At 37.3% G+C, this 25,907-nt stretch overlaps 1 protein-coding gene across 2 annotated transcripts in view; it reads right to left on the minus strand.

Moving 5' to 3' along the window:
• Window positions 1–24,390, minus strand: part of PARN (poly(A)-specific ribonuclease) — a 64,580-nt gene extending 40,190 nt beyond the window's left edge. The window contains exons 1-18 of one of the 2 annotated variants that reach the window (XM_050906035.1): window positions 24,332–24,390; window positions 23,836–23,913; window positions 22,864–22,943; window positions 20,949–21,016; window positions 20,773–20,854; window positions 19,976–20,036; window positions 19,115–19,280; window positions 18,837–18,902; window positions 18,022–18,060; window positions 16,052–16,094; window positions 15,326–15,406; window positions 13,118–13,174; window positions 11,973–12,050; window positions 10,750–10,793; window positions 10,233–10,275; window positions 8,421–8,496; window positions 5,552–5,662; window positions 5,397–5,466 (exon numbers count right to left, since the gene is read on the minus strand). In XM_050906035.1, coding sequence (XP_050761992.1) covers window positions 5,397–5,466; window positions 5,552–5,662; window positions 8,421–8,496; window positions 10,233–10,275; window positions 10,750–10,793; window positions 11,973–12,050; window positions 13,118–13,174; window positions 15,326–15,406; window positions 16,052–16,094; window positions 18,022–18,060; window positions 18,837–18,902; window positions 19,115–19,280; window positions 19,976–20,036; window positions 20,773–20,854; window positions 20,949–21,016; window positions 22,864–22,943; window positions 23,836–23,913; window positions 24,332–24,350 — 1,262 coding nt within the window. In that variant the 5' untranslated portion in view covers window positions 24,351–24,390. The remainder of the gene's footprint in view (window positions 1–5,396; window positions 5,467–5,551; window positions 5,663–8,420; window positions 8,497–10,232; window positions 10,276–10,749; window positions 10,794–11,972; window positions 12,051–13,117; window positions 13,175–15,325; window positions 15,407–16,051; window positions 16,095–18,021; window positions 18,061–18,836; window positions 18,903–19,114; window positions 19,281–19,975; window positions 20,037–20,772; window positions 20,855–20,948; window positions 21,017–22,863; window positions 22,944–23,835; window positions 23,914–24,331) is intronic. The other variant, XM_050906036.1, reaches the window with a different exon arrangement.
• Window positions 24,391–25,907: the final 1,517 nt, after the last annotated feature.

A 25,907-nucleotide genomic window follows, 5' to 3' on the forward strand; every position in this document is an offset into this window, starting at 1 on the left:
TTCTTCTTATGTTTAGCCTTAGGTGCCATACTCCTACACTCTTGGCTTCATTATAGTTATCTGTCTAAACAGGACAGGAGTGACATCTTGAGAACGAAGCTAGCTTCAGAACACAGCTTCCACAAGGAAACAGAGAGAAATGTCCTTACTCTGACATCTCCTAGAGATCCAGAGTAATACTGACAGGACACACAGTGCTATTGCTCAAAAAAGACACAAAAAAAAAGCCGTCTACCCAGAAAGCAACAAACAGGAGACACAGTGATCAGGCCATAAGGTTATCGTTTATGTGATTAAAGGGAGGGGGAATACAAAGAGGGAGTGTGGGCCACATCTTCCAAGGAGAAATAGAAGGGAGGTAACTATATTCCATCTCTGGTGGAAGACATCAGGCAGGATCATACCACCATCACAGAGCACCTAACTGGGCAGAAAAGAACTTGCAGGTCTGGGATCTATGCTCTGCTAGTAAGCTGGACTTCAGACTGTCGAAAGATGCTCATTTCCATTTATTACCTATGATTTGTGCTCATGTCTTCATCTGAAATAATGTCAATGTCACTGTTAGTAGGAGCCACAGCCCTCTTCAGACTCCAGTGCAGGGGATAAGTATAGCTTAAATATACAGTATTTCAGCTAGTCAGTAAAAGCAGTTTAGTCTTCACTGGATGAAGGCTGCCCGTCATCCATGCAGGATAGCAAAAGTTTAAAAAAAAAAAAAAATTTTTAAAAAAGGCAGATTTGGTTTAAGTTGAGCTATCTGAAGAAAAAGCTTTCACAGAATTCTTGGAACCAGCTACTTTTTAAAGTACTTAGATAACTAGTTTAGTTTCCTAGGTAGCAGTTTTCATAAAAATAAAGATGAAGTTTACTAAAAATACAACAAGAACTTCTGGGGAGAATACTAGCTAAGCTGCCCTCCCTCAGGTTTCATCATGTTGAGGAAAGCAATACAATGGCCAAAAAAATGCATATACCTGAGATTAATTAAGATCAGTTTTTTATCCTCCGAGACAAATCCTACATTTATTTGTTTGGTCAAACAACTATGTCTCTAAACAGCACACACACACAAACACACACACACGCTCCCTAAAAAGATAGTATAAATACTGATTCTAATATTAAGTGCACTTAAAGTACGTTACAGCAGTAACTGCATCTTTGGCACTGTAGCACTAACTTACATCACATGGATTATGAACACTGAGTTGCAGCGTAATCCATAATTAAGTATCCATAATTATGGTTGTAAGATTCCTCATCTATCTGCAGAAAATTTAAATTAATAAGGTTGTTCTGTATGACATGAACCCTACTTCATATTAAATTAGCTAGATTTGGGAAGTTGTAGCTATGACATTGCTTTTCACTACATTAATTCAGAATTATGAATTACAGCCAGATCACATGGTCAGAGGATAGAGGTCTACTTCTCAATATACAACAATATCCTAGGAACTTTGAGGTATTTTGAGACAGCCACTTGGAAGACAATTGTTTCTGTGGCAAGTCAAGTAAAATAAGGAGAGCACAGCTAGAATCATACTACTTCACAGCAATGCATAAGTAGTCTCAAGTAGTCAACATTCTTCCTCTGCACTGAACTAGGATGAAAGTTTTCACAGCTGTGTGATGAACTGTGTACAGAAACTGATCCAGCTGAAAAAAGAAAAGGCATCTTTTAAAACCCAGATCAGTTTACCAATCCAGCACAGTAACTAGTACAGCCACATGTGGCTGAAAGCACAAGGACAGCAATTGTTTACTCCTACACTGTGACTGAAAAGTTATCGGTCAAACTGCAGAAAAGCACATTGACATTCTTTTGCAATAATTTTGCAAAGAAAATTACGTTAATATAGAAAAGCAGAGGGAGAAATTAACTGATTTGCAATACATGCCAGAGAACCTAGTTCCCTGGTGAGACATTTTCCACAAATACAGCACAGAACCAAGCTATTTGCACAAATTTTTGTTTCTGATATCCCTTTGTATGAAAAAAAAATATTTGTAAGATAATTTGTATTTCTACAGACCATCATGCTATTCAGCTCAATAAAACATGGTGTTTTCATTTCTCTACACCTCTGTCACCCCATGCCTCCAGCTACATCAAAACAAAGCCGACAACATTCAAATGACCCAAAGAGGTCCGAAATAAAGTTGTCATTAAAAGTTTGGGAGGGGCTCGCGGGTGGATGCAGGGAAGTATGGAAGAAGAGAAGAGATGTTGCTCTAAACAAAACAGGTCAAAAAAATTCAAATCAATTCCAAAGTATGTAACACAATACAGCATCCAAATTATACACATAAGAGTTTAGATATTACAATATAAAAAGTCCCATCATCTCAACTCATAAGTGTTCATCAGGGATCACTCACAGCAGATTGTTCACATGAACATGATTTTTCAAAAGATGTTGTATATACAACGAAGCATAAAGATTACAGAAATGCATCTCTGGAATTCTTGGCTTATTGAGTTGTTTATCATATAACCTACTGCATTATGCCTGAAAGAGCCAAACAACCCTAAGGCAAAGTCTGTGTTTAATCAGTTCCACTCTTACACGAAGTTGAAACTAAAGATTTTACCTACATTCATCATTAACCTATATGAACATTAACCTATATGCTGGCCACCACTCTTAAACGGCAAGCCAGGAAGTTCTGTAACTTTGCTGACATAATGAAAGAGGTCAAAATAACTACTGAAAAAAGTATTACCTTCCTTTGAAGGCTACTTTTGTAAAAATCAAAGCTTGATTTTTCAGTTTTAAACTTACTCCCACTATTCACATTAGTGACAAGTCCATTCAAACAGAAAACATTTCCAAAATCCTATCAGTCACATCAATCATGTAAAAGTTTAATCTCTAAACTGTATTTAAATATTAACACCTACTATTCAGAGATCTTGAAATTAAGACTCCATAAGCAACCCAAAGAATCATAAAGTGGTCTGCTTTAAAGAACTTTTTCAAGACCATCTTGATAATAGTTCAAACTGAGAACATTGCTTCTAAATAATTGCCTTATAATCAACTACTCTGTTCAGCTTCTTTCAGGAAAAACTTTTGTGACAGATAGTATAACTTTCATTTGTTTAGCTTACTGTTTGCATGTTGTAGTTTGTGTTTTGCTTGAAGAACATGACTACAGCACAAAGGAAAAGGTTTCCTTGTTCTGACTGCTGCCCACAGGATCAGGTAGAACTTCTGGAGGAAGGAGGAAGATAGTTTTTTTTCTCCCCAGGAGGAAGAGAGGATGCTCAGCTAGGGAAAGCTTCTAGACCACAAACTAGAGAAAACTAGGTGTAGCAGGAAGCTAGCTGGCAGCCCAGAGCATACCTGCAAAAAAGCCCCAGAAGCAACATACTTACTAGGGACCTTAAGGTAACTATGTAAATTGCACAAGCCCTTGATGCTACTTACAGGCGCTAAACAGACCAAGTGCTGGAAATAGAGATCTGGTCTGCAAGGATATACTGAACAGAGCAAAAGACTTGTTCATTTAAATATCTAACATCTCTGACTTCTGACATGTACTTAAATCTTTTTTCTTTAAAAAAAAAAAAAATTTAAATGGAGTTGTCGTATTCTGGTTTGTTATTTTGCATTATAGTAAAAAAAATAGCTTTAAAAATACAAGCCTTGGCCTGCTTACTATCAGGAAAAGGTGAGACAGTCTCATCTCCAAGCTCTGACTGAGATGAGGTGGCAGATGTTAGTTAGAATATGGCAAAGCTTCTGAGATCATGTGAAAGTAAGACATGGGAAGTCTTCCAAGTTTCCATGATTTAAAAATAATATATAGCTTTTCTGAAACAAGAAGCTACAAGTTTGAATAATGACAGAATGGATAAACTTTCTTTTTTCCTTGTAAACAGTAATTTTCAGTTCTTGCTTTAAAAAAAAAAAAAAAAAAAAAAAAAAGCTGTTGTTCTCCATACAATTTTTTGTTGACTTTCCCTTCTGTTACAGTTAGGCAGTGTTAACTCCAAAGCCAGAACAGACATGGCAGGCTTCCTCTCAAAACTTTGAAATGTCACTATTAGAGGAATGTCGCATTTGAAGTACACAAATTAATTAACTTGAAAAGCTTAAATTTAATGTATTATTGTGACAGTTTTAGAAGTTTCAGTTTGTACTTGTTGCAGATATGCATCTCTAGAAAGAACTGAAAGCATTTTGGTTAATGATTGAAAAAATAACCCCCTCAATTGGCATCTACTAGTTGGCATGTGTGTGTGCTAGTGTTACTGAAAACAACCCTGTGATAAATCCTATCTTAAAACGAAATTATGCTGATCAATTCTATCATCACCTTCACATTCAAATCAAGTGGTCACTGTGGGTCCATGTTCAATCTAAGGAATGTACATACAATTTATAACATCTGCCAGAATATATGGAGTTACTGCCTCACATGTCTCAGTGTCAAGAGAATCACCTAACTGCTGTCATTATAGTAATTTGGGCTCCAGACCAATGGAAGCTGAAAGCCATTGATCACAATTATTCCCTCATTTATGTGGGCCATCTGAAGCTAAAATAATTAATTTTGCCAACACCTATTTGACAGGGTTTGAAAGGATGGAATTTCTCCCAGAGTTAAACAAACAGACAGACTAAAGCACTAGCAGCTTTTTAATTTCAACTCCTTTCCCTTTATGTGACAGGTTATACTATCTTTAGAAGCTTCATAAAGTAAAATCTACAGATTAAGTATGCAAAGAATCAAATCTGTGCATAAAGACTTCTAGATTTCTCAAGTCTTACTTCAATTTGTTCAAGTAACTTGCATGAAGATCCAATTCAAATGCAAAATACTGATCATAGCATCATCCCATAAACTACTAATCACATATGTTTATTACGCCTTCTTAAAAATGGGTTACCTGATAATAATACAATAGCTTGGTGTTATTTGGATTGATATTACAGTAGGGATATTTTAGTTTTTCCAGACTGTTTAGTGTACTCAGTTTTAACTATCACCAGTTTCTGACAGTGTCCTACAACATAAAGAACACCTGACCAGTTTTTCTTCAGGTCCACTACTCCCAAAGCTTAGTCCAGAAATAATTTTCTGAATTGTAAACATATTCTCAACACTGGCATGGACAAGGCCATTAAAGCAGTCCAGGTACTCTTCTAAGTGTCCTTTTACAGGTTAGCAGAAAGTAAACCATTCTCTTCAAAAGAAAAGGTATTTACTTTACAAATTCTGGCCTCTCTGCAGCATTATTAGCATGAATTAGAAAGCCAATCAAAACTGAAGTGTAAAGAAAAATGCAGTTAGCCATTGATTCTGAGGCTAGAGATATATATTCTAAGGCTAGTGTTATATTTCCATGTTTTAGCAGGTCTTTTAATACAACAACTACTTACTTGTTAAAAAAAGGTTCAATGAGTTTTGATCTAGCAGACACATGGTTTTTTGGAGGACTGAGGAATGAACCTGATGAATGAAGAAGAAATTCAGTAGGTAATAAGCAGCTACAGACAGCACTAAGGAGAAGGTTTAAAAAAGACTACACAGATACCTAGGAAATTAGCCATGGAGATGAAGCACAGTCCAGTAATGTAAGCATCATATCCTGCTTCGTGAAGTTGTTCGGAAGCTGTATCATAACTTGGAAACCCTTCTGCACTTTCTGAGGAGAAAAAAATAATTTGTAAACACGTTATCACAGAAGTTAAAGGCAGCCCTGTATGCTTACCCACACACTGATTTTGTCAGAGCACAACATCATTTGGGTAAGTGCTGTGGTTTAACCCCAGCCGGCAACTAACCACCACGCAGCTACTCGCTCACTCCCCCCACCCAGCTGAAAAAAAGTAAAACTCATGGGTTGAGATAAAGACAGCTTAGTAGGACAGAAAAATAAGAAAATAATAATAATGCTAATAATAATAATAATACAATAATAATAATAAAAGAATTAGAATATACAAAACAAGTGATGCACAATGCAATTGCTCACCACTCGCTGACCGATGCCCAGTCAGTTCCCAAGCAGTGGCCCCCAGCCAGCCTTCCCCCCAGTTTATATACTAGGCATGATGTCATATGGTATGGAATATCCCTTTGGCCGGTTTGGGTCAGCTGTCCTGGCTGTGTCCCCTCCCAGCTTCTTGTGCCCCTCCAGCCTTCTCGCTGGCTGGGCATGAGAAGCTGAAAAGTCCTTGACTTAGTATAAACACTGCTTAGCAACAACTGAAAACACCAGTGTGTTATCAACATTATTCTCATACTAAATCCAAAACATAAAACTATACCAGCTACTAGGAAGAAAATTAACTCTATCCTGGCCAAAACCAGGACAATAAGTTTATGTGATTTTCAGAATTTCTGAAAATTCAGGAGTTCTGAAAAAAGCACAGTTTTGTTTTGTATTTTTAAATAAGAATAGGCTCCTAGGATAGAAACTCCTTCCCATTAAAAAGCTATTAATCCACAGACCTACTCAGTCAAAATGGAGTATTAATTCTAACACAATGACAGCAAGATTCCCCACACAGCGTATTTTTTTCCTGACTGTCTTGCATTTAAAAGAACAGACACTCAGGCTAATTGAAAGCTACTATTAACCTGTTTGCTAACCATTCGATTGGCATATGGTCAGATTTTAAGGTATTTAAATGATTGAGATGGAACTAAGTGATTAAAGGACGTCTTTAGTGACAATCAATGCTTGGTGTTTAGAAGTGTCCCTTGAATCACCTCTGAAAGTGGAAACCTTAATAAGCACTTCTCTGAAGAGAAGTGTCCAAAAGTGCCCAAGTCTCAGTAACAGAGAAATATGTGCACACCACATTTCTTTATCATTTAAATTTTTCCCACTCCCAACATCAAAGTTATTTCACCTCTGTAGCTAGCTTCTCAACCTCTAGAAAGCTGGCTCATTTTCCTCTACAAGTTATACTGAGAACAGGACTTGAAGAACAAAATTAACTGTGTAAGAAGCCAGAATCATGACCCTTACATTAAGGTACAGACTGAAAAGTGAACTCTATAATTCCATTTAATTTATTGCATTCAACCTAGCAAAAGATGAAACTAAAACAATGATGAAACATACCCAGGATTTAAAACACTAATACAGAAATACTAGCATAATTTATACAATGGAAATATGTAAGCATATATACTTATTGTATTTTGTAAAAAGGAACTTGAATCCAAATTTTATATATAATGTATTTATATATATTTCAGATGAGCCCTTGTAGTATTTATTTTAAAAATAATGTTGTCAGATTCAGACAACGTTAAGCTATACTGGCTGAGCTGAAAAGGACATTTTTTAGTGCTTAACTTTTTTTTTTTATTTTAATAGATACATATCCAAAAGAAAACATAAATGAACAGTTAACGAAAGTATTCTAGTATTTTTAAACAAGCTTTGCTTTGGATGTTCACATTTATCATCTCTGACTAAACATTAACACTTCGGAGTCAGTTAACCGTTATGGTCACACTTTGCTCAAGAAAAAAAAAAATTGGTAAAATTATTGTTTTATATTACATCAGCAAAAAATAGTACCTGACAGCTGCCAAATTATGTTACATCCTGAGAAGAAGCTACAGAGGATACACCACTAAAAGGTCTGCATGCACTTACTGTACACTCCATATGCATGGTACTACTTAGATCTAGGCACCAACAGCTTCTGCTCATTGTCCAAGAAGATTGTAGATTATCCATCTTATTATCTCTCCTGTTACTACAGTTTAAGTGCATCTGCTCTGCACATTCAGCAATATAAAAAGTATCACTTATCTTGTTTTTGACCCAGCATTGAGACTTTTCCTTCCAACATACTCTACTGTTCAGTATTGCCCTCCCTTTTCTAAATCAGCAGCTTGAGAAAAATTCCAGAACCTTGAGATTAAGCTTGTCCTTTGATTAAATATCCTTTCGTTCACCTCAAAGCAAAGAAAGCTCTAAAGGAACTTTAATAATTTCTAGAACACACATGACTAGTCACTATTGTGTAAGTTTTCTTGGTTTTGTTTGTCCAAATGCTTATTAGAGTGCTCTGGTTTTGATCTGAAGGACAATAATAACCAAATGAAACAGTTTTGAAACAATTTCAAGTTACTCATCAAAAATCAACCTAAAAACAAAATGCCATCACTAGAAGATGATGAAACTGCTGTTCACTGAATACATCCATTCTTCTGTTATCTGAAATAAAGTGGAAGGATTCCTACTGACTGCCACTAGTAGTTCTAAATATAACTGCACTATATGTATATTGCCCATGTTTAAAGTCCCTTTCATCAAAACACTAAGCATTAATAGGGGAATTTACATTTCAGACCAAGAACAAAAATAATTAAAACACCTTCTTTCCCCTGAAAGAGGAAAACTTTTCACAAATAAGACCATTTTGATATATCCTTACCAACTTTAGGAGGGCTGAATGGAACCTCTTTTAAACGCTTTTCCAGTTCTGCAAGGGATGTATTATTAATGATCTCCTGCAAGAAAAGACACCATTAACTGCCAATGCCAAGCACATTTTCCCTGGAAACTGAAATCAAATAGGATAAAATGATTATTTACTACTGCCACCTTGTGTTCTCCAAGGATTTATACATAGCCTCATTTCAAACTAATGTACCAGAGAAGTCTGTCAAGACAAGCTTTAAAAAGTTAACTTGCCTCACGTACAACATAATAAGTCACAAGCATTTATTAATACTTTCTAGAAGTCTTGATGATGAATTATGCCAAAGTAATATTTCTATTTGAATCTGGTTCCATGTATGGTATATGTGGCAGGGGAAAAGGCAGCACAAACAGCAAGGCAAAATATCCTAAATATTGATCATAATGGTTGAAGGCATTCAAAGTGAGTATTGAAGTGTGCTTGCTGACTGGACATTCTTGAATAGTTTTATAAGTGTAAATACTGCTGATTTAAAGTAATACAGAGACAGTGAAAGAAGCCTGACAACTAGAAAGCTGCTCCTACACTTCAGCTTAGCTGAGTTGCATTACTGAATCCATATATGCGTACATAAAACGTCACAAAAAGATATACAGATCATTAATTTCTTCAAACCAAACTTCCTGAAGTTCTTAATCAAATATACTTTGTCAATCAGTACAATGGAAAAAACATGCAGAATCAATAGCAAGAGAAAACAAAAAATCTCGCACAATCTTTCTTAAAGTTGTCTGAAATTTCTGAGGACCAAATTTCCTTTGGTTCTAAATTAATACAGCTGTTTAAAGTTATCAAGTCTGCAGTCTGAAAAGTTATCAAGAACTCAGTACAATGAACAAGCTCAAATGATGCACTACACTGGCATCCCAGAGCACCATTTGATAACAACAGCCTAAAACCCAAGCATCTACTGTAAAAATTACAAATATCAGCATAACTGTACCAAACATAAAACTTCTGCAGGATTATTAGTTTTCAGAATACAAAAGCCTCTATTCTTACTACAGTAGTATGCAAGACAAACCTGAAAATATCTACTAAGTACATTTTAATGAGATTTTCTGTTATGCAATGCTCTAAAGTCAGAGAAGTATGCAGAAAGATAGATGCTGCTTCATCAGCATGATTTTTAATTAATTCATTCCAAAGGCACACAGGAAAGCAAGAGAGTATGATCATTTATATCAATACTTCTTTGGAAGAATAGAACTCATGCTGCAAGAGGTTTTAAGAGAAACCTGTAATTTTTTTCTCCTGCTGACTATCCACTGAACAGCAGGCCACAACAGAACCTAATGATGATGTTCAAGCATCTTTTTCTAGACAAATCTAAGTCAGTATTCACAATATTCTAAAGCTTTGAGTATACAAGCAGCTTCCAGGTCCTATTTGTTCATGAATAACACTTTTTTTTTCTTCCCCTCCTGAGGAGACATGCAGTCTTGTGCTAATTTACAAGACAAAAAAATCTGCTAATCACATTTTCAGTAGCAAAAACTGTACATATTTTGGAATTCAAAGCTGCTAAGTTACCTTAAAACTGCAACAAACACAAAAGTCACTTGTATAAAAATAAAAACCTGTATTCTAAAAATTTTCTAAGTTTAGATAAGGGGTTAAGAAAAATCACTCTTTTACAAAAAAGGAGCATCACAGAAAACACTGTTAGACATTTTTCTCCAAAAAAAAAAAATCATTTGTTTCAATACACACTTAATGCAAACTTGTATCTTTAAATCATTCTATAATATTATATTAATTTACCTTAAAAGGTTGTGTACTTGCCATCAGTTTAGTATCCAATAGCCTAGAAACAAAGTAAGAGCTAAATAAGTTGAAATGGAAGAATGTCCATTTTGCCAAATCCTCAAAAATGTTTTGGTGTATTAGCTGGGAAACAGCAGTTGCACCCTACTGAAAAATTACTCTCAGATCTTAGAGCAGCCAAAACACTCATCGGCTTTGTTCAGCATGAAAAAGGACAGCAACTAAGCAATAGCAAGAGATGCAAACAATAAGTAGCAAACAAATCTTGTTCCAAATGTAGTGCAGATTCAAAACACCAAACATCATGCCAAAAACAATGGGGTAGCAAAGCTGCATCTTTTGCCAAGAAGTAGAACAATAGCACTGCTCCTCTGAAAACGAGATGCTACAGAATATTTATCTAACTTGTTCCCAGTTTTATTTCCAGTAACAGCTAGGTTACAGGGCTAGGACAACCAATATCAGCTTGCTAAAACAATACTAGAACAGTTGAAAGTTTGAACTAAGAACTTACCGGGGAAAGACACATGATGTTACTTCCTTGAACTCACTTAGGTCCTAATTTAACATTAAACCAGAAGATAAAATCCAAGTTAACTGTTTATCAGTCTCAGGATGACAGATAGCAGTAGCTATAATTATCCAATCAGCTTCTAAAATTGAGATACAGTGACTGAATTCTCACCTCGTAAGAGATGTATTTGTCAGCATTACCATAAATACCACCTGCAATTACATAAACTACAGACTAATTATTTCTGATTTGTCTGTGATTCTTAAGAGAAATGTTTTATCACCTCCAATACCCTATCCTATTATATAACCTAGACTATCTCTAATTCCAGCTGTGTTAACAGTTCTGCTTAAATGTTCCCAGCATTTAATATGTCAATGGAATATAAGCAGGCACTCCAGCTGGACAGTTGACTGCCTACAGGTTTAGATCTTCCAAGTGCCAAAAGTACAGGAACAAATGACAACTGCTTATGTTCCAACACCGTCCAAACAGGTCCCAAACTTCTTTCTCCCATCTCATAATCAAGTCTTTCCCATAACACCCACAAGCCCTCGAGGATTGCAAGTAATATAACAATCTTGCGGGCCATCCTTCCAATGACATCTTTGGCTTCTTCAACGTCCTCAGTGCCAATACATTGCTTAGTTTAACCTAATTGTTAGACTATTGCAGTCATGAACTGTTAGACTGCCCTACTGCAGTCATGAATGCGTGCTCCCTCCAATTATTCAGACATTCCACCTCTTCACCCCAATGAGCATCATCCTGCTACAAGATTTCTTATCATTCTATTAATTGTACTATATTATATGAAAACATATATTCCTACTTTGTAAACTACAGGGGGGAAAATGCCACACAATAATGCTAAAGCTCCAAACCAGCATCTTAACAAGTCAGTTAAATTTACCTGCCATTATCCAAGCAGTTTCTGAAGGACTAACAGATACAAGCAGAAACCACAATTCAATTTCAATATTTAATTTGAACATTTTAAAAATGTAAAGGAGAAGAATTCAATCCAACTAAGCTTTCTACATGAAGATTTAAGAAAATAAGGCAGTAGCCCAGAAGTAACAAATGTTCTTTTTAAAATACTTTTCTATTGTTCTTAATAGATTGTCACATGCTTCCATTCACAAGAAAGTTTGGAGGCAAGACTAAAGACAAATACATTAAGGCACTTATTTCATCATCTGAACACTCAGAAGATTACTTACATCAGGGAGGGGACAATAGAACTGGTGTATGGTATGCATAACATCCAGTAGCATATTGTGCCCAATAACAAGCTTGCCCTGTGAAAAGAACATTAAATGTTAGTTACATTTCCCATCACAGCCATGGCAAGGGCCATATGTGAAAAGCACCTATCCCAGATGCTAGCCAAGGGCAGCTGGGAACAAATGCAAATCAAACCTCCCCATTTGCTCTCTGCCTGCCCCACAGACTCCTCCATTCTCTCAAAGCAGCCACTCCTTTTTCCTCTACTCCCAACCACTTATCACAGCCTTCAGCAGCAGCTTGAAACGTTGAGAAGATGCACTAGAATAGCTACTTACAACTTGGTTTCCAAATGTAATCTATTTAAGATTAGAGTGATTTCTCAGTCCATTACCTTTTAATTTACAACTTGTACAACAACTCACAATATATTCTTTACAGTTGTAATATACAACAGTTATTAGGGGCGTGATCTGGCTTCACACAGTGCAGAACCTTTCATACCAGATGTTGTACAAGCAAGTTCCTTCTTGAAAAAGTACAAGAAATTTTTTAAATGTTAACTTTGATTCATTTGACATGACAACCTTTTGCGCTTCCCTGCATCCTCCATTTGCTAAAGAAAACAATATGCATACGTTGGTTTTTTTTCCTCTACACAGCAGACCGTAATAACTACATGAAAATAATTGGGCTGAACGGGACGGATGTAAACTATAGCCTATTTTAACTACGGAAGTAGAAGAGAACTAGATGACCTTCTCTGATTAAGCCTTTAACTGCCAGGAAAAAAGAAAACAACAAACTAACAATCTTTTCAGGACAGAGGAAAAAAGCCCTCAAAACTTAGTTACTTAAAAGAATCTTGTTAAGAGCCTAAGAAATCAGTATTGTTGACTCTTACAGATAATGAGGTTGTTCATGTCATTAGTTTAAAAGCTTACTTAACCTACCATACTCAACCATTGTAAAACATGAAGCAACAAGCAACATCAACTTAAAAAAAAAAACAAAAAAGAGAAGCCACTTTAACTTGTATTTCACCTTATCTTCCAAAAATGTAACAGCAAAATAATTCTTTCTTTGAATTAATTAACTTTTTCTTACAACCAAAGGTACATTAAAAATCATGTTAACTTACAGAATTGGCAATGGCATGAACGACTCTGGAAAATCCTACCGCATCATTCAATTCCTCCTGTAAGCAAAGATTCTGACATTAGTGAAACATAAATACAAATATTGTCAAAACTGTACCTGCGAACTGGCAGACACACCAGTTTGGCACAAACTGTTTCTCAGACATAACCAAGAACAGACCACAGAGGAAATGTCAATATTTGGAAGATACATGAGGTCAAAGCAGGATGCTGTTGACAGAATTCCAGTTTTATATGTAGCTCTAGTTCACTGTAAAGTAGGACAAGTCACAAGCTATTGTGGTGGGTTGACCCTGGCCAGAAGCCAAACATCCACTCTGCCTTTTGCTCCCGTTTCCCAGGGGATGGGGGGGAGGGAGAAATTCAAAGGAAGGCAAGAAGACTCATAGATCAATAGGATCAATATAACGACAGTTGAGTAAGAAAAGTAAAAGCTGCATGCACAAGCAAAGCAAAAACAGGAATTCATTCACCACTTCCCATCAGCAGGCAGATGTTGAGCTGCTTCGTGGGAAGCAGAGCCTCAGCATGCTTAAAGGTTGCTTGGGAAGATAAACACCATAATCACTAACATTCTCTCCCAACTTCTTGCCCACCGCCCCAGCCTACTTGCTTTTGGGGGACAGTGGAAGAGAGAGAGAAAGCCTTGACACTGTGCAAGCGCTGTTCAGCAGTAGCCAAAACACTTGTATGGTATCAACCCTGTTTTAGCCACAAATGCAAAGCACAGCAACATATGGGCTGCTACAAAGAAAGTTAACTTCATCCCAACCAGACCAATACAGCTGTAGTCAGTTCATTGTCAACATACTATCTTCAATAGTGCTCAACAGCTATTAGACCGCAAACAGCTCAAGAAGATATTAAAATTAAGCTACATATCTTCAGCCATGTTTTTTACATACATTGTTATAAGATGCAACAGGTTGAATCCTGATTGTTATTTCTATTAGATCAGATTGTATTTTTATACTAACATTGGGATTGGGGAAGAAACATTCTTTACCATTGATATAAACAAAAATTAGAAATATTATACAACTACAATATTATACAAATACAATATATTATATAATGTGAGTTACACATTTTAAACTGACTCAGATTGGTTGGGGGGGATCTGACTACAGCATCTATTTTAGTTTCACTTTTTTTTGTAGTTACAAAATTGATTTTTTTTTTGTAACAGATTTTTCTTCTTCAGGTCTAGGGAAGCAATTTCTGCTTTGCATTATCTATCTTTGTTCAACCAGAAGTGAAATTCAATAAAAACATTCACTGTTATTTTAGTTCAGCTCTGAATGCCACTAGTCAGAGTAAGTAATACACCTATAAAGATTGCTTCAGAAAAATCTACTGTAGCAGTAAATTGTCCCTAACTTGCCTTCTGGAAAAAGAGATATCACATTACTTGAGGTCTCTGTTAGATACCTCTTTCCCTCTAAAGAGGCATTCTGCACGCAAGTATTATTTGCTCCACCCAAACTGACTTTATCTTGAAACATGTAACCACAAATCACAAGAGTGTGATCAAGAATTCCCACAATTCAAGTCTTATGACTTCTTGAAACTTGCATCAGACTCAGTAAGCAAAAATATCAAGTCCCATAGACAACGGTGAGAGTGCCTGAATATACCAGACATGACCTTCCAGTTAACTTGTTACTACAGTAGTCATGTGCAGCATGTTTCTATAAAAAGTCAGATGACGTATTAATTGTACAGGACATTTTAACTCAGACAACTAAGAGCAAGCAAGTTTTGTAACAGAGTACTACTCCAAGGACAGATTGTAAATCCAAGTAACGTGAAAACTTGCTTGAGAATTTCTGCAATGACTATTGTTATACAGCACTAATAAATGCAAATCAACTGATGTTTCCTATTACTAGACCATGCTTCTCTGATAGAGCAGATTCATCTAAGGAGGAATTCACTGCTCTAGAATATTGGTTCAGTATTCTACAATTACTCATTCTTTAAAATTTTGTAGAGTGTCTTGCAACTCTTCTTGCTCTATTGCAAAGCCAAAGTTACCTGGTAGAATTTGGAGGATCAATTTCAGACAACAGCCACAGCCAAAAAGGAAATACTACCAAACCTTATTGCACAATTTCGCATAGCTGATTGAAGTCATAGATTCTCCCCCTCCCTCTTTCATATAAACTAATGAAATGGAACTTATTTACCTGTTCTTTTGCTTGTTTCTGCTGTTCTCTTCTTTTTCGTTCTTCTTCATTTACCTTACTAATAACAATATATCTCTCCTTCTAAAATCAAAAATGTATAGTTTGAGGAATGACTCTGAGAAGTTCATATTTAAGACCATTGCAAGTTTCTGTAAATTTACATTGTAAAGAAAATTAAGTCATACCTCAGCAGCAGTTACTTGGCAACATGACTGTTTCTATTGTAAGCACCACTTTAACACCTACTCCCAAAAGCCTACTTTAGAAAGCTGTATTAGATTCATCCACCAAACCTAACTTTTACTAAATCCACTTTTTACTTCTGAGGGAAGGTTACTAGTATTTCCTTGTAAATAGTGGATTTCAAATATCTTTTGAAGCAGAGATTTGTGCTGGGAAGTGAGGATACAGCATGTGATGCCACTATTTTTCCCTCTAAGATACTTTTCACCAATATCGAACATCAGATCCACTACATCTTAAAATACCTTTTAGCATCCTTTTAAAAGAAATAATAATATTAAACCACACAAATACATGCTTACACTTCATACGTTGGTCAGATTTAACATTTAGAAACTAGTTCATTGTATTCCATTTAAAATGTTTTGCATTTTGCACAACAAAGTTCAAGTTAGATCTAAAAGTTAGGAGAGTTGGTAAAACTGAGAAATACAATTTCCTTTAAACAGAACAAATGTTACAGGCAGTAACATGCCTAGTTACCTTATCTGACTCCAGAGTTTCAACATGGATACCTTTTGGATACCTACATGAAAACAAATGAAAAGTAAATATAAGTAGTTATTAATTTGGCGTTTAGCACATTGAAACCACAACAGTGATTTGGTAATTTCATGTTTCATTATTACTATAAGTCTTAAGTGCAAAAGAACTATTAAAAGTTCCTTTTTAGTTTAAAATCATGGAAAATTTGAAGCAATAGGCTAGTTAAATTGGCCTCCTTACGTTACCTAACAGTAACTAGCACTAAAACGTATTTTCTTACACAATTTCCCATCCTATTGCTGTGAAACCTATAACTTCTTATTTTAGTAATATTAAGTAAACATCATCTAGATATTTCATCACCATTTAGAATCTCTGCCGTCAAGAAATCCAAAACCAAAACACTGGTGAGAAAGCTCTCATTTACTTGCAGCCACAAGACAGCTTCTTTGGTGACTGCATGCCTTTAATATGTCACTTATTCTAGGATTTATTAACAACCCTGAACTTCCTGCTAACAGTAAGCTTTAATAGGAAATATTAATACAAATGTCGTTACCTCTGCTATAGGGTTGCATCACTCTGCCACAACCACATTTAATTACCAAAGTACTACCATACACAGAGCATCCAACTGATAGCAAGGTCAGAGAATATTGTCTTTAACTGCTTAACAAGTAGATATTACTCTGATCTTTGCATTATAATAAACTAACCACAATTACATAGCCACTGCAGAACCAGTATGTTTCCTTCATCCTCTGGCTACTACTAAAACTAGTACTACAGAACACATACTAGAATACTACTCTGTCATCTCCACCCTGACTTCTCACACAATTTTGAACCTAGACCTCACTTTCAAGCTGTTTCATGTCACAGACCTTGGAAGCATCAAAACACAGTTGCACAAAAGAACACTTCAATAGAGAAAATGACCTGTGAAGAGTTCAGGACACAAGGGCAATCAATAACCTCACTGTTTTCTGCTTTAGTTATCTCCATGCTAACTTCACAACTTTGCTATCTCTCGCCAATATACACACACAGCGTCCACAGCTGTATACACATAAAGCAACACAGCTGAATGTTAAAAAAAATACAATTCATGAACACACTCTTCCATCCACTGAGAGAAGATGCAAGAATAAGTGTCAGACAAACATAACACTATGTGCTACTGGAAGCTATAGATATTCCATCAATATATTAAAAAATTCACGCAGAAATATTCTTGAAAACACCTCTCTTTTTTTCAGACTAGTTCTCAAGCTCACTTCTTGAGATTCCATTTCATAAGAGAGAAGCTTTATTTTATCCACTTCCAGTGTAAGTAACAGTGCCAGATACTGTTGCAACACTGAATTAACTAAATGTACAAAAAAATATTTCCACTGTATTTCCCACATTTTACTAGTGCAGTCAGAACAATGAAAATCTCATCTCTACAGCCTTACAGTTTCTCCTAAGGCTTTAAGCGATATTTAGGTAAAGATGAGGGATAAAGTAAGCCAAGAAAGGAGAAGAGAATTACTAGTAGAATTAGGATTTTTAAGTCATCAGAAATGCTTATACTTGGCATCTAACAGAGAACTATAAACCTACCAGTACCTACTATAGAACTAGTAGTTTTTCAAGTGAAGCCCACGATCTGTATAAGCACATGCACTTTCTGTTCACTAAAAACCTGCCAAGTTGCATTTGTTACATAATTCTAGGCTGTGCTGTTCTACTCACAGATTTTAGTATTTATTTTATCATTCCTATCTAACCTCTAAAATATTCAAATGAATCATCACAAATCAGGTTAATGCAATTTATCTTCAGAACATTATAAAAGTCGTCTCTTAAAGGAAAAAAAAAAGTCTAAATTAATCACCTCTAAGGTTAAGTAGATCAGATCTTACCCAGATTTCTTATCAGAAATACTAAAAATATACAGTAAGGCAGTATTACCAGGAACTTACTTCCAGCTCAAGGTCTGATAAATTAATTTCCTCTGAAATCTAAAATCAAAAGACAATTGTGTTACTAATACTCCTCTTACAAAAGTGTTTCAAAGTAATAATGTTCAGTTAAAGCCAGCTCCATGTTCATTTGTAGAAAGATTTTTAAAGCGTAAGTCACTGCTACCAGAACCTACAGGCTTGGAAGGGTTTTACTGAATTCTGATGTTCAGTTGCCAAGCTGTAAAGGCATTTACACCATTTTGTACAGTTATCCACGTATCTTCTCATAAGCAAATATTCTGTAGTCATGATTACTGAATATAGATACAGTGATGTTACCTTACCCCCACCTTCACAAATGTTCTACTATTTCTAAATTCAATTTTTTTATTATTTTTTAAATAACCGTACTCTCCAAACATCTGGACTCCAAAGCTAAATAGAATTTGGGAAGGAGATCCACTAAAAACAGCTTCAATACACAGTGTCAACTATGAATAACGATAGCTCAATAGATTTGAGAAATTTGTTTATAAAATGCATATCCAAGACCTTTGAAGCACTTCAGCAATAGCAAAAGAAGGCTCACATATGCAAGACACTTCTTGGTTCTACTTAAATACGTTGTCACTACATGCAGAAGTTATGGCTCATAAATCAGAGTATGACAGCCATATAAATTACCACGTTTTCTCAACCTTCAGAGATTAGTCAAATGTAGATTTTGCTACAGTTAACCCAAGTAAAGATATTCTTCTTCCTTGTCACTCCTCTAATTCTATGTGGCCAAAATAAATACTTTTTTTAGAAGATACGTAATTTGAGAAACTGACCCTGTACATGGCTCCAGTTCCAAACTTTCATTTTCTTCATTCTTTAATAAGTCTTCTATCTGTTCCCTGGAAGAAATAGATTATTTGCTTCTAAATCTACTGTTTTCTTTTTATGATGTTTACAGCTCTCCCCAAAAGACAAGAAAACACTTCATAACAAAAATAGAACTATTTCACAACTAGTGAACTAATAAAAATAGCTTCAACATACAAACATGTCACTATTGTTTATGTTTTAGTTTCAACAACATCAGAGGATATTAAACAATTCTACTTACACTACTTTCTCAATGAATTTTTTCTGATCTTCAGGAATTGTTACAGGACACTTTGTAGCATTAGGAGAAATGTATGACAGAGATCCTGCACCATTGGCCTGAGAACGTTTTTCATCATACTGTTCCCTCAGCTGTCTTTCTTCTTCCTGATTTAAATATGGAATTCCTAAAAAAAAAAAAGACATTTAAAAGCTCATCATAATTAGAGACGAATTAGGGATGGATGATTTAGCAAAGACTTATTACCAACCAAGCATTTGCCAGCGTTACACCCCTGAAGGCTCAAAACGTATCCTTCTCTTTCAGTCATCTGTTCTACACCCCATTCTTTATCTGTGTCTATACAGGCTTCCTTCTAGCACATGCCAGATTAGCTGGTACCATTGGACTCTTACGAGCTATATGCCTCATCTGCACAAGGCATGAGTCCGAGGACTGCAGAGCTGTAGATTACAATCACAAAAATATTTAGCACTCCTCTTCCTTGCTATCTGCATCACTTTAATAATAGACTGCACCAGCACCTATTACAATGCACTGATACCTTTTCTAAAATGTTACTACTGATCCATTACACAGCTACATAACTTGCTACTCTATTTATGTTTAGCCACCAAACAAAAATAAACCACCAAGCACTCATCTAAATAGGAATTCTATTCTGTTTAATCTATACAATGAATTTTTGGAAAGGGAGTAACTATCAGCACAATTGTAGATTGGGTAAGAATAATTCTAAGGACTTCATTATGTGTTAAGAGAGCATCACAAATGGTTGCTTTTTTCTTTTTGCAGAAAACAAAGATGTCATCATAAATTCTGCAGACATTGAAAGAAAGAAAAAAAACCAAAACAACTCACCGTTGCGAAAAACTTTATTAAAATCAAATCCTTGGTTTGCTAAAAAATCTATACTTGAACTCTGCAACAAAAGAAAACAGCTTTACAATTGGCAAGAGTATCTGTGGCATAAAAAGATGAATTCAGTTACTTTTACACTTTTTAAGAAATTATACGAAGTTCAAAGTCAAGAGCAACCAAGTTTGTGACCCTAAAGAAGCCACAGAGAGTTTAGACTACGCTACTTTTGTTATTTATTTTCAACTTCCATAAAGTACAAGAAGAATAAATACACTAAAGGGACAAAGATGAAAGAACGAGCTATGTGGAGAGACGAAACGAAAGAAAGCAAAATGTGGTTCAGGAGAACAAATCTGAGACCAGAAAAATGCTGGCAATAGCCTGGGAAGCAGTGAAAGTGAGATAAGAAGATGGGAATAAAGGATCAAACAGAAAAAAGCAAGGGAGCAGGAAGTCAGACAAGAAATGGGGGGTGGGGGGGAAATCATCTTGCCAGGTTTGGAACATTATCTCCAATTCCAGAAACCACACAATGTAACGTGTAACAAGATTTAAAAACTGAAGTCAAAGATATTCCCTTAAAGCTCATTTTTAGGGATTGCTCTTAACTGATGCTTATTTCTTTTATAAGAAAAAAAACAAATCCCAGAAACTTACATTTTTCTGCCTTTTAAGCTGTTAAAAGAACCAACCACTTCTCCCTCTACAATGATGTAGAGTTTTCCTGGAAATATTTTTTAGAAGTTTGCTGCAGGTATACCTTAACCAAACAAAATCAAACTTGTTTTTCTACTAACCTGACAGACAAACTTGACATCTGGTGAACTTCTGTTAAAGGGTTTTGGAAAAATATAGAAATTAAATGACTTCATTATATACCTGTAAAAAAGATGAGTTGCACGTCAATACAGCTGATCAATATTACTTCATAAATTTCTCAATTAAGAAAACAAGGAATAAGAGAATAACATACTTTTCTTCTGTGTGATCATATTTAAAAGTGCAAAGGCCAAACTGAAAGAGCAAAAAATCCATGGAATGCTGGAAAGGAAAGGAAAACTTTGCATGAGAATAAAAATTGTACACATTTAAAGATAACTGGAGTGCATCCACAATAAACGCGATTTCTCTCAATTTCAAAATTAAGCAAATCTGAATCTTCTTAACCAACTGTTCTGTTGGTAATTTTGAAGTACATACATCAGAGTTTTTCAACTAGTTTTCATCCCCGTTTAATCATCTTACTATTGCCCAAAGATGATTTGTAGTATGCACTTCCATTCTGTAAACAGACAAGAACTGAGGGAAGTCCCATCTCTCTCCACCTGTTGCTCACGAGAGATGCTGCATCTAAAGCAGCTGTCAGTCTCCTCGACATTCATTTACATTCCCCATAGTGTGGGAGCAGGCTGTGAGGGACACTGGCTGTACATAGTTTTCAAATACACGATAATACATTTAATATTCTTCTAATCCACATGGCTAACAGTGGATAACGTGATAGATGTACTAGCATAGTCACCAGGCACTTATCATCATGTCCTCTAGTATTTCACAATTGTTGGATCAACATTGGAAAGGTTTTTAACACCACTGCAAGTGTATGACAAAATAAACAAGCATTGTGGTCTCACTGAAAGACTCGTTCCTCCTGAGGGCCAAACACCCATTTTAAACACAAAAAACACATAGGATTATTCAATTCTGTCATAGGGAAAAAATAATGGGTGGCAACAGGACATACAAAATTAGTCCTCTTATCTTTCAGTATAAAGATCAAAAATATCAATAATCAAGTTAATTTATTATCTGGTAAAAGTTAAGTTTTAAGAAGATGACAACAAAGAATTTGGGGCTGCCTTCTGATACACCAGACCTCTTACAATGAGCAACAGAGATTGACTGTGCCTGCAGAGCGTGAAACGTCGGCTACCCTGAAGCACTCAAAGGTTCATATTCAGACAGATGAACAGAATATGGCATCCTCTAGCTTCTTGGATGCTCTTCAGAGACTGGTCTCTACTTTTACTGTCTCCTTTAGTGTTTGGGGTTGGGGGCTTTTTGCTTTTTTTTTTTTTTCAGATTTTTTTTTTAGCTACAGCCTCCTCCCTAGTTTTTGCCATTTGTTGTCCTAGTTTCTCAGTAGGAGCACTAACCAGTAATTCCCTCATCCTGCAATGTCTCTTAACAGAATATTAGTAAACAGTGTTTATTGACTCCTTGGACACTTCAGGAAACAGCATGTGCTGAGATGCTTAGCATTTCTCTTTTCTGATTCCTTTCTCTTATGGAAAAAAAAAAAAAACAAAACACAAAACCAAATGCCAAACCCACAACCCAAAACATCACAGTTTTGACCTTTTGACTCTCACACACCATATGTTGTCTCCTGTGGTCATTTGGCTATTTTTCAAAACTCCTTCCACATCCTCCAGCACCTTTTTTTTTGTGTGTGTGTGCTGCAGAGAGACATAGGTGGTGGTGGCAGATAGCATTTAAGTTTTATTAGGGACAGAACACACTGGCAGGGGGAAGTAGTTTGGGAAGGACCCTAGTCCTGATGTAGCACTGAATTTCTCTTACCCAGTCCCCCTCTGAACCAATAAATTTTAACACTCTCAACATCCTTTAACAAGTTCTACACATCTACTAACTCTTGTGTGAGGAATCATGTCTGTCTGTCTGCTCTGACCATGACTTCTGCAAGTTTAATGCAATACTCCCCAATTCTTGTGTTAGTAGAGACAATGAAACAAGCAATCGCTATCTGCTCTATGTAACTCAATTTTACAGACCTCTGTCATACTTCCCTATATTGTCTCCATTCTGAGCTAAGGAGTTCTAACCTTTTCCCAGCATCTTCATTTTAGTCAAGGTAAACACTTTACCTTTTTAAGTTTCTGATACCTCTCTTCTGGAGTGTCAAACCCATTGGTTAATGCACTAACAGAAGGCCCATCACTGATCCCTGAAAAAGCAGAACGTATTTTGCTGTAGGTAAGCTTTTCAAAATTAGCCCCAGCAAAGAAATGCAACAACTGGTAATTTAAGAAAAACGTTTTCACTTAAAGTACATGTTAAGATTATTTCAGTTGAGATAGATTTTCTATGGCATAAAAGTATGCATGTTAGCGTAAAAGCCACACGGTTTAATGGTAGTATTCTAGCAGTAAAGCCCTGCTGCTCTGGTTCCTATTCAACATGATAGTAACATGAAAAGACCTACCAGTAACATAATGTTGATGCGTCTTTACAACACAAGGCAGAATCAAATACAAACTAAAAATGGGAAGAGTGCTGTCCATAGATCTATTGAATGACTTAGGCACCTTAAGTAATACATAGCAACAACCATATTTCCATAAGCACCACGTATAACAAAACCTAATCTTGATCGCCTTTATGTTTCATGGTTGACTGAACTCCGTATTCCAAAGCTAAAGCACTTATTAATGCATCTCTCCAATGCATAGACCCTCCAGGTTTTACAAACATAAAAGTTCTTACTGCTGTCTTTCCCTGTCCAAACGCTTGGAGGGCCTCCCTTATTTATCCCAATCTCTTGCTTTCATGACATGTATAAAATGTTCATTATTTTTTTCCTGAGCTACTGCTGAAAATCAATTAACACGTTAAAAGGTTATTGTGGGCAGGGAGTAGAAGCAGAGTATGACATGTATCTTTATTTGACCAAAACCTTGCTATCGCACCTATAATAAGTGGTTTAATCATTCTGTAGTAGCCTTAGCTTTAGCTTTTTCAAGCCAACACTGAGAGACGTTACATGAGCAAACCTGGGTACCTGGGACCCCACACAGATATTGCCAACAGTTCACAATCACAAAACAGTGCGACTGTACCTGAAAACTCCCCATCAATGGCCAGGAAGTCCGACTCTTCAATAGCTTCACATACTTTGTTTAGGTTATCCTTAAAATCTGCGGGTAAAGGGGTAAAACACACCTGAGACTACTAACGACTTCTTATCGCCGCCCGCCACCCCTCAGGCGGGCAGAGGCGGCCCGCGCCTGCCAGCAAGCGCGGGGCCGGTGGCGGAGCCGGGGCCGGGGCCGGTGAGGCCTGCCTCCCGGGGCCCGCCCGCCGCACCCTCAGCCTCGGGGCGCGGGCGGAGGCCCGCCCGCCGCACCTCCCCCATCAGGGCTGTCCCCCACGGGCGAGGGGAGGAGCGGGGACCCCCTTCGCCCCTGAAGGAGAGGCTGAGGCCGGACCCCGCCGCCAGCCTGGGGAAGGGAAGCCGGGACACTGGGACGACCTCTGCGCCGCCGACTCGAAGCCTCCCGCCGCGGCCGCGAGGTGCGACCCGAGCACGGCGCGCAGCGGCGGCTGGTCACTCACTGCTTCTGATCACCTCCATCCCGCGCCTGCACCAGCCCGCCCGGAGCACGGCCCGGCTCGGCACCGCCCGCAACCTCCGCCGAGCGCTTCCGGAAACCGCCCCTCCCGCCCCGCCGCACGTAAGCGCCCACGTGGGCGCCCGGAGGCGGCGGGCGGGGCGGCCGCCATTTTCTGCTGGGGTGGTGCTTGGCAGTCGGCGGGAGCGGATGTCCGAGCGTACCGGTCGTTTGCTGCTATGCCTGCCTGCCTGCCTGCCTGCCTGCCTGCCTGCCTGCCTTGGGCGCGGCGGCTGAGGAGCCGCTCCCAGGGGGGAGAGGCCTGTCCGCTTGCGTGTGAACGGCAGCAGACCCGCCGCCGCCGCTGCTGCGGCGGACCGTTAGGCCTGAAAAGTGCCCCTCAGCTGCCTGCCACGTCCTGTAACGGTGGGGGAGGACGGCCCTGCCAGCCGCTGCGGAGTGGAAAAGCTGTAATAGGGCCGCCAGCGGAAAAGGAGTCGTAAAACAGATGCTTTTCTGTGGGGTGTTTTGAAATGTCACAGATGTTGGAAAACGCGGTCTTTGCCTTTCAGACTGGAAAGGCGGAACTAGCACCAGCAAAAAAGGGATGGGAATTTGCTGAGAAGATACCAGGAGGATAGTAGAGAACTACTGGTGATTATGCCTTAATGATGAAAAGTCCGGAGGAACTGGTAGGCTTGAAGTATTACGGAAGAAGCATTTGTCTTCCTGTTAAAATGATAAAACCAGCACTTTCACACATCATTGTAGAATAACTGTAAACAAAGCTCAACGCCCAGCAAGATGCCCCCGCACCTGTGCTGTGGAAGGAAACAGTTGCCCAAGAGATAAGGTGTTGCGCAAGAGCAGAAAGCAGTTGTGGGCAAGGACAGTATGCAGAGTTTAGCGTGTGTGCTGCAGGTTTAGAGTTCACACAGCAGATGAAGGATATTTTCCAGAATTCCAGCAGAATGAAAACAAATGGAAAATTCTCTACAAATTGGGAGGTAATTTCTGCATAGAGTAGAAGATACAGAATTATGCAGGACTGAGCGGAGAGACCTTTTAAAGATTCTTCAAGATTAAGTTTTGCCTTTTCAGTATAAGCAATTTATTCTACATGTGCTCCCAGCAAATCATCTATATGATTAAATGGTGCTCAGTAAGAGGTCAGTTAAAATAGTAGTAGAGACTTTTCTATTTTGGAGTAAATTGGCTGAAGCCTAAAATTTTCATCTTACTCCTCTTTTTTAAGAAATGCTCCTGAAGTTTCTAGTTAAAGTGCTCATGGCACTTTAAAGTGCTTGATGGCTGTTTTAGAAAGGTGATATTTTTCCCCAAGTAGCTGACAAATCCGGGAACTCTCTGCTTCATTCACCTACAAAATAAAGCTAAACTGCAAGTAGAAATGTAAGATGCTGTAATAAAGTGCAATTACCTAATAGGAATTGAAGTATTATATTTTATAGATTACACATTTTCTACTTCAACATGTATGTATTATTACGTATTTAGGAGGAAAATTTGAAATAAGTGAATCTTTTGGGGTTTTTGTTTTAGTTATTAAAAAAAGTTATTTT

Source organism: Gymnogyps californianus, chromosome 15, assembly GCF_018139145.2.
Source record: "Gymnogyps californianus isolate 813 chromosome 15, ASM1813914v2, whole genome shotgun sequence".
In the NCBI taxonomy this organism is placed as follows: Eukaryota; Metazoa; Chordata; class Aves; order Accipitriformes; family Cathartidae; genus Gymnogyps; species Gymnogyps californianus.